Source organism: Zophobas morio, unplaced genomic scaffold (assembly GCF_036711695.1).
Source record: "Zophobas morio isolate AGI-343-1 ecotype UQ-CSIRO unplaced genomic scaffold, CSIRO_AGI_Zmor_V1 ptg000017l, whole genome shotgun sequence".
Taxonomy (NCBI): Eukaryota; Metazoa; Arthropoda; class Insecta; order Coleoptera; family Tenebrionidae; genus Zophobas; species Zophobas morio.
This window is the reverse complement of record NW_026972122.1, coordinates 11,374,034-11,389,318: the sequence shown is the minus strand read 5'-3', so window position 1 is coordinate 11,389,318 and position 15,285 is coordinate 11,374,034. Positions and strand designations below refer to the sequence as shown.

The 15,285-nt window shown below is 33.9% G+C and overlaps 1 protein-coding gene across 1 annotated transcript; it reads right to left on the bottom strand.

Annotated features, from left to right (window-relative positions):
- Positions 1 to 888: 888 nt before the first annotated feature.
- LOC135129846 (uncharacterized) lies at positions 889 to 13,179 on the bottom strand. Its single transcript, XM_064057113.1, has 21 exons — positions 12,913 to 13,179; positions 12,555 to 12,752; positions 11,719 to 11,862; positions 11,510 to 11,665; positions 11,186 to 11,462; positions 10,949 to 11,133; positions 10,706 to 10,900; positions 10,399 to 10,608; positions 8,793 to 9,002; positions 8,445 to 8,654; positions 8,104 to 8,307; positions 7,539 to 7,742; positions 7,214 to 7,417; positions 6,864 to 7,067; positions 6,299 to 6,502; positions 5,734 to 5,937; positions 5,409 to 5,612; positions 5,059 to 5,262; positions 1,665 to 1,868; positions 1,322 to 1,525; positions 889 to 1,264 (listed from the first exon to the last, which is right to left on the bottom strand). Exons 1-21 carry the CDS (start codon positions 12,973 to 12,975, stop codon positions 1,016 to 1,018), a joined length of 4,137 nt encoding a protein of 1,378 aa, XP_063913183.1. The 5' UTR covers positions 12,976 to 13,179; the 3' UTR covers positions 889 to 1,015.
- Positions 13,180 to 15,285: the final 2,106 nt, after the last annotated feature.

The following is a 15,285-nucleotide window of genomic DNA, read 5'->3' as shown; positions in this document are numbered from 1 at the left end:
GATTACACAATTTACACAACACCATAGGCACTTGGATGCTATAATCGTTATTTAGGGTGTTATTGAAAGGTACGTACAAAATAAAATCGGCAATTGGTCTCGAAGTATAGGTGCTATAAGTTACAAAAAGTTCAGGTAAAAGTGTTCTCCTTTTAGAGATAAAAATTATTAAAATTGATGTCCAAATTCGTTGTACCCCTCTGATAAAAAGATCATCTTTCGTTTCTATAGCAGCTTTTAGTCTTGACAAAAGTTTTATTGTTACAGTTGCTAGGATTTACTAAAATAAATTAATTTTACCTATTTATCCTTCACTAGCGACTAAAAAGGTTGGATAAGGGTTAATTTTCCCCTTATAATTTTGATAACACAAAATAAGTTTTTCAAATTTCTTAGACTTTGCGCGAAGAACTGTCCATTTTGTTGTACGTACCTTTAAATAACACCCTGTATTATTAAGACAATGCATATCATTACTTGGTCTCTATACCCGTAATGATAGAAGCCTTGCCTGAGTGCTAATCCGGGTCAGTATTGGGTCTAAAAAAATAATAATAATTTGCGCCATAACAAGGGCAGTCTTGAACTCCACACACCCTGAAATCTATATAATACTAGATATAAGTGGCCTGAAATAAAAACAACTGCATAGAAACTTCTTCAAAGACCTAAACGAAGCACACATCAACAAGAAAACGTGATTGATTTGGGTCAAAAAATCAAGCTTGTGTCTCGAAACAGAAGAATTTTTGTTATTGTTTTCTGTAATTTCGTAGCACAAATTGATTACAAAGCTAGACCGCAATAATTATTATTAGCATTTTTTTCTGCGTCGTAAAAATTCTCCAACTATGGGCAACATGCACCCAAAAAAATTAAACTCAATACTCTGTGGTCGAATCTGTAGTAAACGGTTTAATACTAAGATAATATAACAAGTTTCACAAATGAAAACAGCTGTGAAATATTATTTTATGTCTTATGACTAGAATACGAAGATTATTCAGGATTATTATTATCCGTTTTTTTTTCTTTTTACTATGAGTGTTCCAATTCCACGTGCAGCTGCACCAAGTCCAATTCCCACCAATCCACCGGCTCCTGTCAGTATAACACTCAAACCGGCGCCGCCTTTCATTCTACCAACAACTGCCCCAGCTGCTCCTAAAATGTTTGAAGTCCATTTACCAATACCTTCAGAAACATCATCGACATGGCGCATTCCAATTTCAGTTTTGTTATTTTCATATATCTGGGAACATTCCTACAATTGCAATTTATTAAAATACTATAACATTTACATTAAAAAAAAGTTACTGACTTCCTTCAAATATGTTCCAAATATGTTTCGTAATTCATCCTCGCAGTTCAACTCCTTTTCTTCAAATGTCACCACAATTCCCTGCATCTTTTTCTTCGCATCTGCTAAAGTTCTGCATTCTTTAACAAACGTGGAGTATTCAACTATCAGTTTCTTGACGTACTCGCAAGGTATGCGAAAATTAGTATATACCTTTTGAAGTGCCTGAAAATATATACAAGTGTCAGAATGATTTGTTGTGAAAGATTATAAATTCCGTATGGTTTTTGTGTTTGGCATATATTCCTTTTCTTCAAGCGTTCCATATTAAAATATGTAATTATTTACACTGAAAAAAACTTACTGCATCTAGGCGCTTCCTAAAATGATCTTGTAATTTCTTCTTGCAGTTGAATTTCTGTTCGTCAAATATCACTGAAATTCTCAGCCTCTCTGCAAGAGCTTCGTCTAAGGTCCTGTATTGTTTAATGCTTTCTAAGTATTCATCTATCAGTTGCTTCACATAATTGAAAATAACGCAAAAATCATCATAAACCTTATCAAGAAGCTAAAAATAATTTTGTTACAGTCGCTTTATTCATAGGTGTCAAGATTATTTGTTATGAAATAAGTAGATTCCGTATAATTTTGTTTAACATAAATTCCCTTTATGTCCGACTTCATAATATAGTCGCTACGGAAATATTTTGCGGCCGAAATTTGTTAAATTGCGCTATATTAGCTGAGCGCTTATATCAACTCTAGAATTTGCCAAAAAACTAACAGATGTCTTGTGGAAGCAGTGGCCAGTGAGGGAATCAAAATTAGGCGACAATACAGAGGACGCTACCAATTTTGTGGATTCCGACAGATTGACTTGTACATTTTTCTTTCTGATAATTTACAAAAAGTCTGTTGTGGGACGTTATTCATTTTCCCCTGGAAGAATAACCAAAGAACTCCCTTTTTTAAACTAGCTGAACTAATAAATATTTTTCTTGGTCCTTTACAATGTTAGCAGTTAAAGAGACTAATTTCTATATTCTATAATTATTCCATATAATAAACTTCGTAGCATACTTTTTTCAATAAATGCATTTTGTCATCACAATTCAACAAAAAAGAATCTACATTTTCTGGACATAATATAAGATACTGTTACGTTTGACGGGCGAATAATTAATCGGGCGTAGGTAAAAACTCAACAATTTATTTCTTTAACTGGTATTTACACGACTAACTGCGATTACGCACAAAACAACTTCGCAACTTAAATGCACTCTACTCTTGACTGAATAATGAAAGTCTGGTTCCCGACGGTGGCCTCTATTTAAATCCCCGCGTGCCTCTCGATGGATCCAGAACGTCGCATCGGAGTTTTCTGGACGCCGCAATCGAGACTTCTTCTCGGCTCGTCGCGACTTCCGCTTGCATTCGCGCGGCCGATGAGTCAGACTACATACGAGAAGCAACGCGTAGATGCTAGAAGACGCATAGGCGTCGTACCGGGGCGACGTATGGGCTTATTTCGTAACAATACTTTTTTGTCGTATATCCTTCTCCGTTTCTTTTCAAGTAGAAAATAGTGGTGGGAAATTGGCTAATATCTGTACTTTCTTTTCAATTAATTGTACTTCGCAACATAGAGTATTTCGTCCATAGACTGGACAATTCCAAAGAAGCGAGTTCAATATTCAGATAAGCCAATGTAGTAGGGGTATTCCATACCAAATCGACCACTTTTTAACCCGACCCCTTTTGATATGCCTGAAAGTTTTTCTTCCTTTTCTATCCTATAAAAGACGTTTCTCAGAATTTTTTCAATTTTTTTTACCCGACTCAAAAAAAGTTATGAATTTTTGAAAAAAACCGCTCATTTTTTTTTGAACTGCTAGAACTTTTTCAAAAATTGACCGTTTGGGACCGTTTTTTTTTCAAAATTTTTGTTTTTAAATGTACTTTTCGGAAAAAAATACACCAAAATTTTTAAAGTTCATCTTATAAGAAATTTTTCAGTTTTTTGAGAAAAACCATCAAATTTTCGAAGTTCGCCATTTTTTATTTTTTTTTTTTTTTTCTCATAAAAAACTTCAATCAATTCTCCAATTATCCCCACTAATCCCGGAGTGGGCCGATTCTTTTTTCTATTTTTTTTATTTAATTGAAAAAAAAATTGTTTATTTTCAAAAGAAAAAATTTTTTTTTATTTATATTATTTATATTATAAAAGAAATAAAATTAAAAGATTTTTAGGTAATATATTTTTTATTTATAATCTTAATCTACGATTAATATGACTGAGATTCAAATCTTAATAATACGTCAATCGGATCGATAAACTAGGGTATGACAATTACAGACTTACATATAGCCAGTTTATTCGATACACGCAAGTATGTTTTAATCCATAAATCTATACGGTTGTCTTAAATTGAGAGTTAGAACATAACCTATCCGAATATCTTAGATTAAGATTATAAATAAAAAATATATTACCTGAAAATCATTTAATTATGTTTCTTTTGTAATATAAATAATATAGATAAAAAAAAAATTGTTTACTATTGAAAATGAAAGGATTTTTTTTTCAATTAAATAAAAAAATAGAAAAAAGAATCGGCCCACTCCGGGATTAGTGGGGATAATTGGAGAATTGATTGAAGTTTTTTATGAGAAAAAAAAATAAAAAATAAAAAATGGCGAACTTCGAAAATTTGATGGTTTTTCTCAAAAAACTGAAAAATTTCTTATAAGATGAACTTTAAAAATTTTGGTGTATTTTTTTCCGAAAAGTACATTTAAAAACAAAAATTTTGAAAAAAAAACGGTCCCAAACGGTCAATTTTTGAAAAAGTTCTAGCAGTTCAAAAAAAAATGAGCGGTTTTTTTTCAAAAATTCATAACTTTTTTTGAGTCGGGTAAAAAAAATTGAAAAAATTCTGAGAAACGTCTTTTATAGGATAGAAAAGGAAGAAAAACTTTCAGGCATATCAAAAGGGGTCGGGTTAAAAAGTGGTCGATTTGGTATGGAATACCCCATTATCTTCTGTTGTTTTTCCGATTTTCTGCTTTCCGCGACCATTTTTTGTACGCGTCGTAAATTTCTTCGTATAAATCTCTTGACTGTATTCGGAGGAGTGTTTCTTTTGGTTTCCAGGTTATTTTTGTTATTTCCACCATTATTTTTCGCAAATAAAGAACAATTTCACGATTTTCAATACAACTTGCGAAAACAGTTTTTCGAAATAAACGAAAATTTACACAAATTTGTCACTTTTGAAATCCCTATAGAATGACTAAGGGTTTCGATTTGTTTGCATTTTTACCTTTTTATAAAAGATATAATTGCTGGAGTCGGACATAAAGCTTTGTATGTATAATTCGTACATAAACTGACTATATTGACTCGCCTTCTGGATCGCTGCGCTCCCTCGTCTATTACTTAAAATCGGCTTGTCAATTATGCCCTGTTTGTTTATATACTTATTATAAGAAAGAACACTACAACAGTACCTAGTAAAATTTTATAGGCATTTCAGAGTTAACCATGAAGGTTGGACCCACAAAACCATAAATCACTAATTCAATGCTACCCTGGATGTTTCTAGCCCACTATACACTGGCGGCACGCTCCCTTGATTGGCGTCATTTTCCACCTGCATTGTCTGACTATTCCTCAAAGTAGCAGTTGTAAAATTTTACTACTGTTGTAGTGTTCTTTCTTTACATAAATATCTATTCTTAGTGAAAAATCTTACTTCATATAGGCGCTGCTGAAAATGATCTCCTAATTGAATGTCGCCGTTCAAGTTTTCTTCTTCAGCGGTCTCCAAAATTCTCTGCTTCTCTGTTTTGGCTGTCCTTAAAGTTCTACACCCTTTAACGTGTTCGAAATATTCCTCTACTAGTCGATTTACATGGTTGAAACGTATACGAAAATCGTTATACACTTTATCAAGGAGCTAAAAATATTTTAGTTATACAAAAGAGTCAAAATTATTTCTTGTGAAAGATTATAATTGAGTGTGCGTTTATGTTTAACATAAATTCCCTTCCTTCAAGTGTTCCAGATTAAATTAGATAATTATTTACACTGAAAAAAGCTTACTGTATTTAGGCGTTTCTTAAAATGATCTCGTAATTCCTTCTCGCCGTTCAAGTTCTCTTCTTCAAATCTCACCAAAATTCTCTGCCTCTCTACCTCGGCTTCCTCTAAAGTTCTGTATTGTTTAATGCATTCTGAGTATTCGTTTATTAGTTGATTTACATTATTGGAATGTAGGCAAAAATCATCATAAACCTTATCAAGAAGCTAAAAATACTTTTGTTATGAAAGATTATATATTCTGTATGCTTTTATGTTTAACTTAAATTCCTATTTCTTAAGTGTTTCAGATTAAATTATATAATTATTTACCCCGAAAATAACTTACTGCATTTAGACGCTGCTTAAAATGATCTCGTAATTCATTATCGCAATTCAAGTTCTCTTCTTCAAATGTCACCAAAATTCTCTTAATCGATTCCTGGGCGTCCTCTAAAGTTCTACATTCTTTCACAAGGTTGAAGTATTTGTCTGTTAGATGATTTACACGGTTGAAAAGTATGCGAAAATCATCGCAAACCTTATCAAGTGACTAAAAATATGTTTGTTGCAGTCGCTTTATACACAAATATGAAAATTATTTGTTGTGAAAGATTATATATTTCGTGTGCCTCTATGTTTAACATAATTCCCTTTCTTCCAGTTCCAGTGTTTCAGATTAAATTATAACGGATGTTCAATGAAAAATCACTCCGAGTAGGCACTGGAATTCCATTTAACACAAACGGCATGTCTACTCTTCTTAACATCCGTTTAACAGAAACATGACATGCTATATGCTATTATGTTATAAGAATAGACATGTCATTAATGTCAAATGATATTCCAACGACTACTGTGAGGCATTTTCCAATTGAACATCCATTATAGATATTTACGCTGAAAAAACTTACTGCTTTTAGGCGGTTCTTAAAATGATCTCGTAATTCCATATCGCAGTTCAACGTCTCTTCTTCAAATGTCACCAAAATTCTCTTAATCGTTTCCTGGGCGTCCTCTAAAGTTCTACATCCTTTCACAAGGTTGAAGTATTTGTGTGTTAGATAATTTATATGGTTGAAAAGTATGCGAAAATCATCGCAAACCTTATCAAGTGACTAAAAATATGTTTGTTGCAGTCGCTTTATACACAAATATGAAAATTATTTGTTGTGAAAGATTATATATTTCGTGTGCCTCTATGTTTAACATAATTCCCTTTCTTCCAGTTCCAGTGTTTCAGATTAAATTATAACGGATGTTCAATGAAAAATCACTCCGAGTAGGCACTGGAATTCCATTTAACACAAACGGCATGTCTACTCTTCTTAACATCCGTTTGACAGAAACAGGACATGCTATATGCTATTATGTTATAAGAATAGACATGTCATTAATGTCAAATGATATTCCAACGACTACTGTGAGTCATTTTCCAATTGAACATCCATTATAGATATTTACGCTGAAAAAACTTACTGCTTTTAGGCGTTCCTTAAAATGATCTCGTAATTCCATATCGCAGTTCAACGTGTCTTCTTCAAATGTCACCAAAATTCTCGTAATCGTTTCCTGGGCGTCCTCTAAAGTTCTACATCCTTTCACAAAGTTGAAGTATTTGTCTGTTAGATGATTTACATGGTTGAAACGTATACGAAAATCGTTATACACTTTATCAAGGAGCTAAAAATATTTTAGTTATACAAAAGAGTCAAAATTATTTCTTGTGAAAGATTATAATTGAGTGTGCGTTTATGTTTAACATAAATTCCCTTCCTTCAAGTGTTCCAGATTAAATTAGATAATTATTTACACTCAAAAGAGCTTACTGTATTTAGGCGTTTCTTAAAATGATCTCGTAATTCCTTCTCGCCGTTCAAGTTCTCTTCTTCAAATCTCACCAAAATTCTCTGCCTCTCTACCTCGGCTTCCTCTAAAGTTCTGTATTGTTTAATGCATTCTGAGTATTCGTTTATTAGTTGATTTACATTATTGGAATGTAGGCAAAAATCATCATAAACCTTATCAAGAAGCTAAAAATACTTTTGTTATGAAAGATTATATATTCTGTATGCTTTTATGTTTAACTTAAATTCCTATTTCTTAAGTGTTTCAGATTAAATTATATAATTATTTACCCCGAAAATAACTTACTGCATTTAGGCGCTGCTTAAAATGATCTCGTAATTCATTATCGCAATTCAAGTTCTCTTCTTCAAATGTCACCAAAATTCTCTTAATCGTTTCCTGGGCGTCCTCTAAAGTTCTACATTCTTTTACAAGGTTGAAGTATTTGTCTGTTAGATGATTTACATGGTTGAAAAGTATGCGAAAATCATCGCAAACCTTGTCAAGTGACTAAAAATATGTTTGTTGCAGTCGCTTTATACACAAATATGAAAATTATTTGTTGTTAAAGATTATATATTTCGTGTGCCTCTATGTTTAACATAATTCCCTTTCTTCCAGTTCCAATGTTTCAGATTAAATTATAATGGATGTTTCATGAAAAATCACTCCGAGTAGGCACTGGAATTCCATTTGACACAAACGGCATGTCTACTCTTCTTAACATCCGTTTGACAGAAACATGACATGCTATATGCTATTATGTTATAAGAATAGACATGTCATTAATGTCAAATGATATTCCAACGACTACTGTGAGTGATTTTCCAATTGAACATCCATTATAGATATTTACACTGAAAAAACTTACTGCTTTTAGGCGTTTCTTAAAATGATGTCGTAATTCTTTCTCACAGTTCAAATTCTCTTCTTCAATTGTCACCAAAATTATCTGTATCTCTGCCTGGGCTTCCTCCAAAGTTCTAAATCCTTTAACGCGTTCGGAGTATTCCTCTATTAGTTGATTTACATGGTCGAAAAGTATATGAAAATCATTATACACCTTTTCAAGTTGCTAAAAAGTCATTTTATACACAATTGTGAAAATTATTTTTTATGGAAGGTTATGCTTTTATGTTTAAACTAAATTCTTTTTTTTTTCAAGTTTTTCAAGATTAACTTATATAATTATTTATACTGACAAAAACTTACTGCACTTAACCGTCGCTTGAAATGATCTTGTAATTCCTTCCCACAATGTATGTTCTCGCCTTTTTCTTGAAATTCACCCAAAATTCCACTCATCACTTCCTGGGCTTGCTCTAAAGTTCGACATTTTTTGACAGTTGTTGTGTATTTCTCTATTAACTGATCCATGAGATCGAGAAGTGTGTAAAACTGCTTATACATTTCATCGAGCAGCTAAAAGCCAGTTTTGTATACAGATATCAAAATTATGTGTTAAGGAATATTATACATTCCATCTACTTCTTGTTTAAGATAAGTTTCCTTTTTTCAAATGTTAAAGATTAAATTGTGTTATTATTTAAAAAAACTTACTTTGGTTAACCGCTGCTTAAAACAGTCTCGCAATTGTTCGTTGCAATCCATGTTGTTGGTATCGTGTTGAAATTTCTTCAGAATTGTCTCCTTTGCTTTCGGGGTCTCCTTTAAAGTTATACATTCCTTAACGTGTTCTATGTATTCCATTTTAAATTCATTCACATGGTCCAAAAGCATGAGAAAATCTGTATACACCTTATCAACTAGCTAAAAGGAGTTTTGTGCACAGGTATCAAAACTATCTGTTATGAGATTTATATACATAAATTATAAAATATACTAAGTGACTTAAAAACTGCAACACCCAGTAAAAATGATTTTTTGGTGATATATTAAATAACATACAAGAAGTAAACGATAAAATTTTCAACCAAAAAAGAAACACAAAATATTGATAAAATATTAATAATGAGTTGCACCTCCCCTGTTCCTTAAGCACTCAGCTACTGGCCTTGACATTGGCAATATTAAATTGTGTATATCACCTTGAGTTAAGTTTGAAGTTTATGGAGGCGGGGTTTGGGGGGGGGGGAGTAACTAGGATATTCTTACACCCATCATATCCCACATATGTTCAATGGGCGATAGATCGGGAGATCTGGGAGGCCATGCCAAGAGGTTTACATGGGAATTTGCAAAAAAGTTTATTGTTCCGCGTGCGATATGAGGACGGGCGTTGTCCTGCTGGAAAAGAGCTTCTAGAAGCTCTTGAATGCATGGTAGTAGAGACGGTCGAAGAATATCGTCAACGTAACGAAGAGATGTCATGTTGTCCCTAACAAAGACAACGGACGATCGGCTACCATACCCAATGGCGCCCCATACCATTACCCCTACAGTGCAGTGTACATGTCGTTCGACTGCAAACTGCATATGCTGCCGTTCTCCTCTCCTTTTTCTCACCCTCTTACAACCATCATGTGTCCCCAAATAGAAGCGAGATTCGCAGCTGAAGACGACATTTTTCCATTCGTCATTCCACTGCTGAGGTTCTCTACACCATTCTAGGCGCTGGCTTTTGTGCTCTGGAGTCAACGGCAACACCAGCTGTGGACGGCAACTCCGTAGTCCGAATTCTTGGATACGACGGTAGCAGATCACATTCCAATATTCCTCCCATCCTCAGCAAACCATTGATCTGCAACCTGCCTGGTCCCGAAGAGGTGACTGTCCTCGTACGTCCAGTGTTTTTCTTCCTCCCACAAACCAGGCCCGACAAATCCGTAAAACAGTTGAGGGGTCGCGATTCAAAATTCGACCAATTTCACAGAAAGACTTTCTCACTTCTCTCATGGCAACTATTCGACCCTGCTCAAATGCATCAGACTGGTAGTACTGTTGAAGCCTTCGTACACCAGGCGTGGTGTTTTATACGAAGATTGTCAGAACAAGCATAAATTGATGACAAAAGTGTTGCTAATAAACAATATTCACTTAAGAAAAATAAAACAAACGACCTCAAAAAGACGGTAACCACATTTGATAAAATTATGAAAACTTTATCATACGTTGTTTTATTGATATCAAATTCGTATACCGAATTTAAGCAAAATATTTCAACCCCTTTTAGGTTTATGTCACTTAGTATATATATGTAACTTACTCGTGTTAACCGTTGCTTAGATATTTCTTGTGCCTCCTTTAGGTAGTTAAAATGTTTGATCATTTTCAGGAATTTCTTCAAAATTCCATTCTTTATCTTCTCGACCTGCTCTAAAGTGGTACATTCTTGTACCTGCTCGATATATTCGTTTCCTAGTTCATCTTCATGGTCTAAAATTGTACGGAACTCATTCAATAGTGCATAAAGCAGCTAAAAAGAAATTTTGATGTCATTTTAAACAGATTTCGAGACTATTTGTTGGGTTTTAACGCAGAAATTGGCTTGAAATTTTATTAAAAAATTATACCTCTGTAAGTTGTTGTTTAAAACTTCCTCGCGTTTGTTCTGTGCCCAACTTCATCTCCCGTGCCTTTTCAAATTCGTTCAGAATTTTACTTTCCTCATTTTTAGCTTGTGTTGTATCTGTACAGCTGCCTAAACGCTTTTTGTATTCGTCTACCTTTCTATTCACGAGATGTCGAAGAGAAATCTCAGCAGTTGCCTAAAAATACCTAATGACTATTGAAAAGCACTGGTTTCAAACGCAAACCATGTAAATTGATTCAGTGCATAACTCTTCAGTTTCATTAATACATCTCCAGTAACCATCAATAAATCTAAATAGCTCCTCGACCGTAACGAATTTATTATTGATCTTTTTCGGCACCAAATTCTTAGAGCTTAAAAGTTTTTCTACAAAGGTTTGCACATGATCCCGAAATATTTTGTTAATATCTAAAAACTCGGTTCAGAAAAAAATTCTCCTACCAATGAAAACCAAAATTACCATTAAAATCGCCTTTAAATTCCCTTGTCTCAACTTGATTTCCAGGCTTTGGCATCAAAAAGCACTGAACTTTCTCAAAGTTATCTTTAATAGTTTTTTGTATTCCACTTAGGTTGGATTGTTGATGTCCTTTGAAAGTAAAAGTTAATAATTCCTTGCCGCCCTCAAAACCAAAATCATAATCTTCAAAATTTATCCAATCTCGAACCAAAATGTACAAATCTTGGAAAGGTTTCTTTTCGTTGTCACTAAACATCGCTCCGTATCCCGCAAATAACTAAAAATAAATAAATAAATTCGCGTAAGTAAAAATAAAAACTTTACTTGTAGAACTCCAAGCTGCTCTAAATCAAGTTTGTTCTGGATGTTGTAAATGTGAACAGAACTAATTAATGCACTGAGGGCAAAAATCTTAATGCATTCATTGTAAGAGGTTTGGTGATCAGACATTCCTTGAGTGTCCATCAAAATTATAGCCATCTAAAACATAGAGCCATATGTTATTTTTTGTTAATCATAATAAAGGGTTCTACTTTTTCGCCTTCTTTTGTTGTCGTTAAAAAAATTTCAGGATATATAAGTATACCATCTGTAACTCTCTGCGCACTTTTTTTCCATAAAAATCCATGAGTCAGGGTGTCGTTCACATCCATCCATTCTCCTTGTACACTTTGGCACTGAGAATTATACAAATTCAAGAAAGGCACTAGATGTAAAAAAAATCACAGTTTAATTTTTTAATAGACATTTTTGAGTTAAACATCACGTGGTTGCAAAATTAGTTGAATTCCAACTTTGATTCAAAAGGTTTTTGATCGTACCACTTTAATCTCATTGCATCATAGAAAATTGGTCTAACGACTTTACACAGAACTTCTCTCGCTCCTGAAGTACAGTCTAACAAACAAAATTTCTTCGAAAAATAAGTTGTTTAGTTCATATTTTTTTTAAGTCGTCCTGTATAAGCAGTTTAAAAATTTGGCTCATGAAACCAACCCAAACACAACTTCATAAGTATGCTATTTTATAAAATGCAAATAACATTTAGCATGCAAAATTGGTGGCTATGATTAGACAAATTTCGATTATCTTTCTATCATCTACACGATATTCCTGAAATACTTTAATTTTTTAAATTTGACAACAATCGGTTGGGTAGTTTCTGAGATTATCTATCGAATAAAAACTGACACAGACGACAGAAGACAGTCTTTAGACAGAAACAAGGGACCTATTTCAAGAAAGATCGAGAAAATATGAAAGTAACTGTTCGCCAAACGGACTCTCATACAATACTACTTTAATTAAATCCGAAAAACAAAAATTAGAAAATATTTTTAAAAGTTGTTTTAATGATACAATACTTCACCTTCTTCTTAAGACAATGCAGAAAGAAATTGAGAAGAAAAGATTTGCCGGTTCTGTAGCTTCCATTGACTGAAATGACGCAAACTTTGTAATCCTTGAACTTATCGTTTTTTAGTAACTCTAGTTGATCTTCGTAAAGTATCATTTTTCCAGTCTTTGTATCGAATTTGAATATTCCGATGGCATCTTGTTGGTTACTCTGAAAAAATCCAAAAAAATCGTGCTGTGTTGATATTGTAAAGATCTTATAGAGCTGTTTTAATTTAAATTGGGCACTGATTGGACGATTGTAATCAAAGATAATATATCTATGTAATCTTTATACTTCTATTATACGATATCTCTCAATACCTACTTACTTTTTTTGGAAGGATGGACACACTTTTAAATGAACGCTTTATAGTACCTGAATCTGAAGCCATTCTGAAGCACTTTATTTAGATTTGCTCATTAAATTTAGTTACTGTAAGAAATACAGTATATGAGAACAACCTGACTTTAACTTTAAATTTGTTTCACTCTTTACTTCTTGCACCGAATGCTGATTGATGCTGGTGTCTTTTCTTTCGGGCATTCCCGCAAGAAGGAAATCGGGCGCAATTATATATACACTGGTTTCTTTAGAGGAGACATCTCCTGAACTATTTTTTTTTAGACTCAAGAATTCATTTTATCAGTTTTTGTTATCTTTAAATTAGATTATCGCGGATCGATTATTCGGTAAAGTTTGGTGAAAATAGATGTCAACTACTGCTTGAGCGATATCTAAGGACAATTATGTTTGTTAAATACAACTCCTTTTTATAATACCAATGTTTATTGAAACGAAACTGTGTATGTGTTGCTTGATATGTAATAATTTTAAAAAGTAATTATTTTGAAAATTAAAACTTACTACTCTTAATTCCTACAGCTGTCAGCATTGATAGTCATAGTCATGTTAATGGAAGGAGATTATTCCCATCACAGAATGGTTTCTTTTTTTATGATTTTTTTGCAAAATTTTTTAAATTATATCTTCGAATATTATCATATTGTGGTGACCGAATTTGAATTAAAATTTCGCACTGAAAAAAAATAACAGCTGCGCGAAATCACGTTTGAATAATTTAAATTTGAAAAAAAATGCAATCAAAAACTCGATAAACATAGGCAACATGTGCACATTGGCGCTTTTTGGGTAGTGCGTAGTTCTGCTTGGAATTTTAGTTAGAGAGAAGAGGGTAGTTTGGTAGATGTGTCATTCTGTTCGGTGGTTTGGTTTGTTGTTGTGAGTGAAGACCACGTGGTGAGTAAGCTAGGTTAAGTTTAGCTGGTTTGGTAGTCAATAGAAAAGGGAGAGCCTTTGTTTAACGGAAATTAATTGTAACGACGACGATGCCACAGTTCCCCAAACACGAGCAGCTAATTCTTGCGTTTTTTAAAGCGGAAATATGCGAAATATTATTGTTTGTAAATTCACAGTTCATGTTAGGAGTTTAATCGTTAGCTAGTTCTAACACAATTTAACAATCAGGAATTTATTTAAATAAGCACTTGCAGGAATTTCCATGAAATTCACTTAGTCAGAACTCGTTGATTTTGTTTGTCTAATTATGAATAAGGTTTCTGGATGCTTATAGTTAAGTGTTACATTATAACACTTCTTAATTCTTCATACAAGATTGCTAATAGTTCATTTACGGCAGTTAAAATTAACCTAACGTTATCCCACTCTGGGAAAAGGACCGAAGAAAAATGCGGCAGAATTCATGATATTGTAGCGGCACAATAACACATGGGTAAGCAGAGCAAAGATAAGTTGTCTTGTGGTGCAGCGGTTAGCATACCAGCCCGGAGTGCTTGGAGACGTGGGTTCGAATCCCACCGAGGCACAACATTTTTCTCTGCTTACCTATATTGGTGACCTCCGACAGGCAACGCGCACGCAACATCCTTCTGCCACCGCCCTGTGCCCGCTGTGTTCGGGGTCCGCAGCACCGCCAGGGTTCGAACAACGACCGTAAGAGTGGTAGGGGCGACGCCAGCATTTATCTCCTTCGCACCCCAGCACGACCGCGCGCTGTGTCGCTGGGGGGGGAGTACTGTAGCGGCACAATAACACATGGGTAAGCAGAGCAAAGATAAGTTGTCTTGTGGTGCAGCGGTTAGCATACCAGCCCGGAATGCTTGGAGACGTGGGTTCGAATCCCACCGAGGCACAACATTTTTCTCTGCTTACCTATAATATCGTGGACTGAGGGACTGAGGGATTAATTTTCACCCTTAGGCCCACTTTTACCAACCAGGGATAAACCAAGGATAACTCTATTCCTTAGATAAACGTCGGATAGCGATTTTACAATCATAGGATAACTACGGAATAGATAAAATTAGGGATAAACAACGGTATTTCTTAACCCCCGCTGTGGACATGGGATTTATCCAAGGAATAGTAATTAATAATAACACTATCCCACATCATTTTCATAACTGATTTGAAACTATTGACTCTATTTTTTCTTTTAGAAGGTGTAGATCCACATTATTCTCTCGTTTCTTCAGTTTTGTCAAAATGAACAACATAACCTCCAAAAAGTTAACCTACGATGGTTGCATGTACATAAATTGCTTTTTTCACGAATTTAGATTTATAATATTCCTATTCACTCTAATCAGCATAATAAAAAATCGAGACACACTCTGAAAAAGTCGTATTATAATCGCTAATGCACATTATTTATTATTAACCC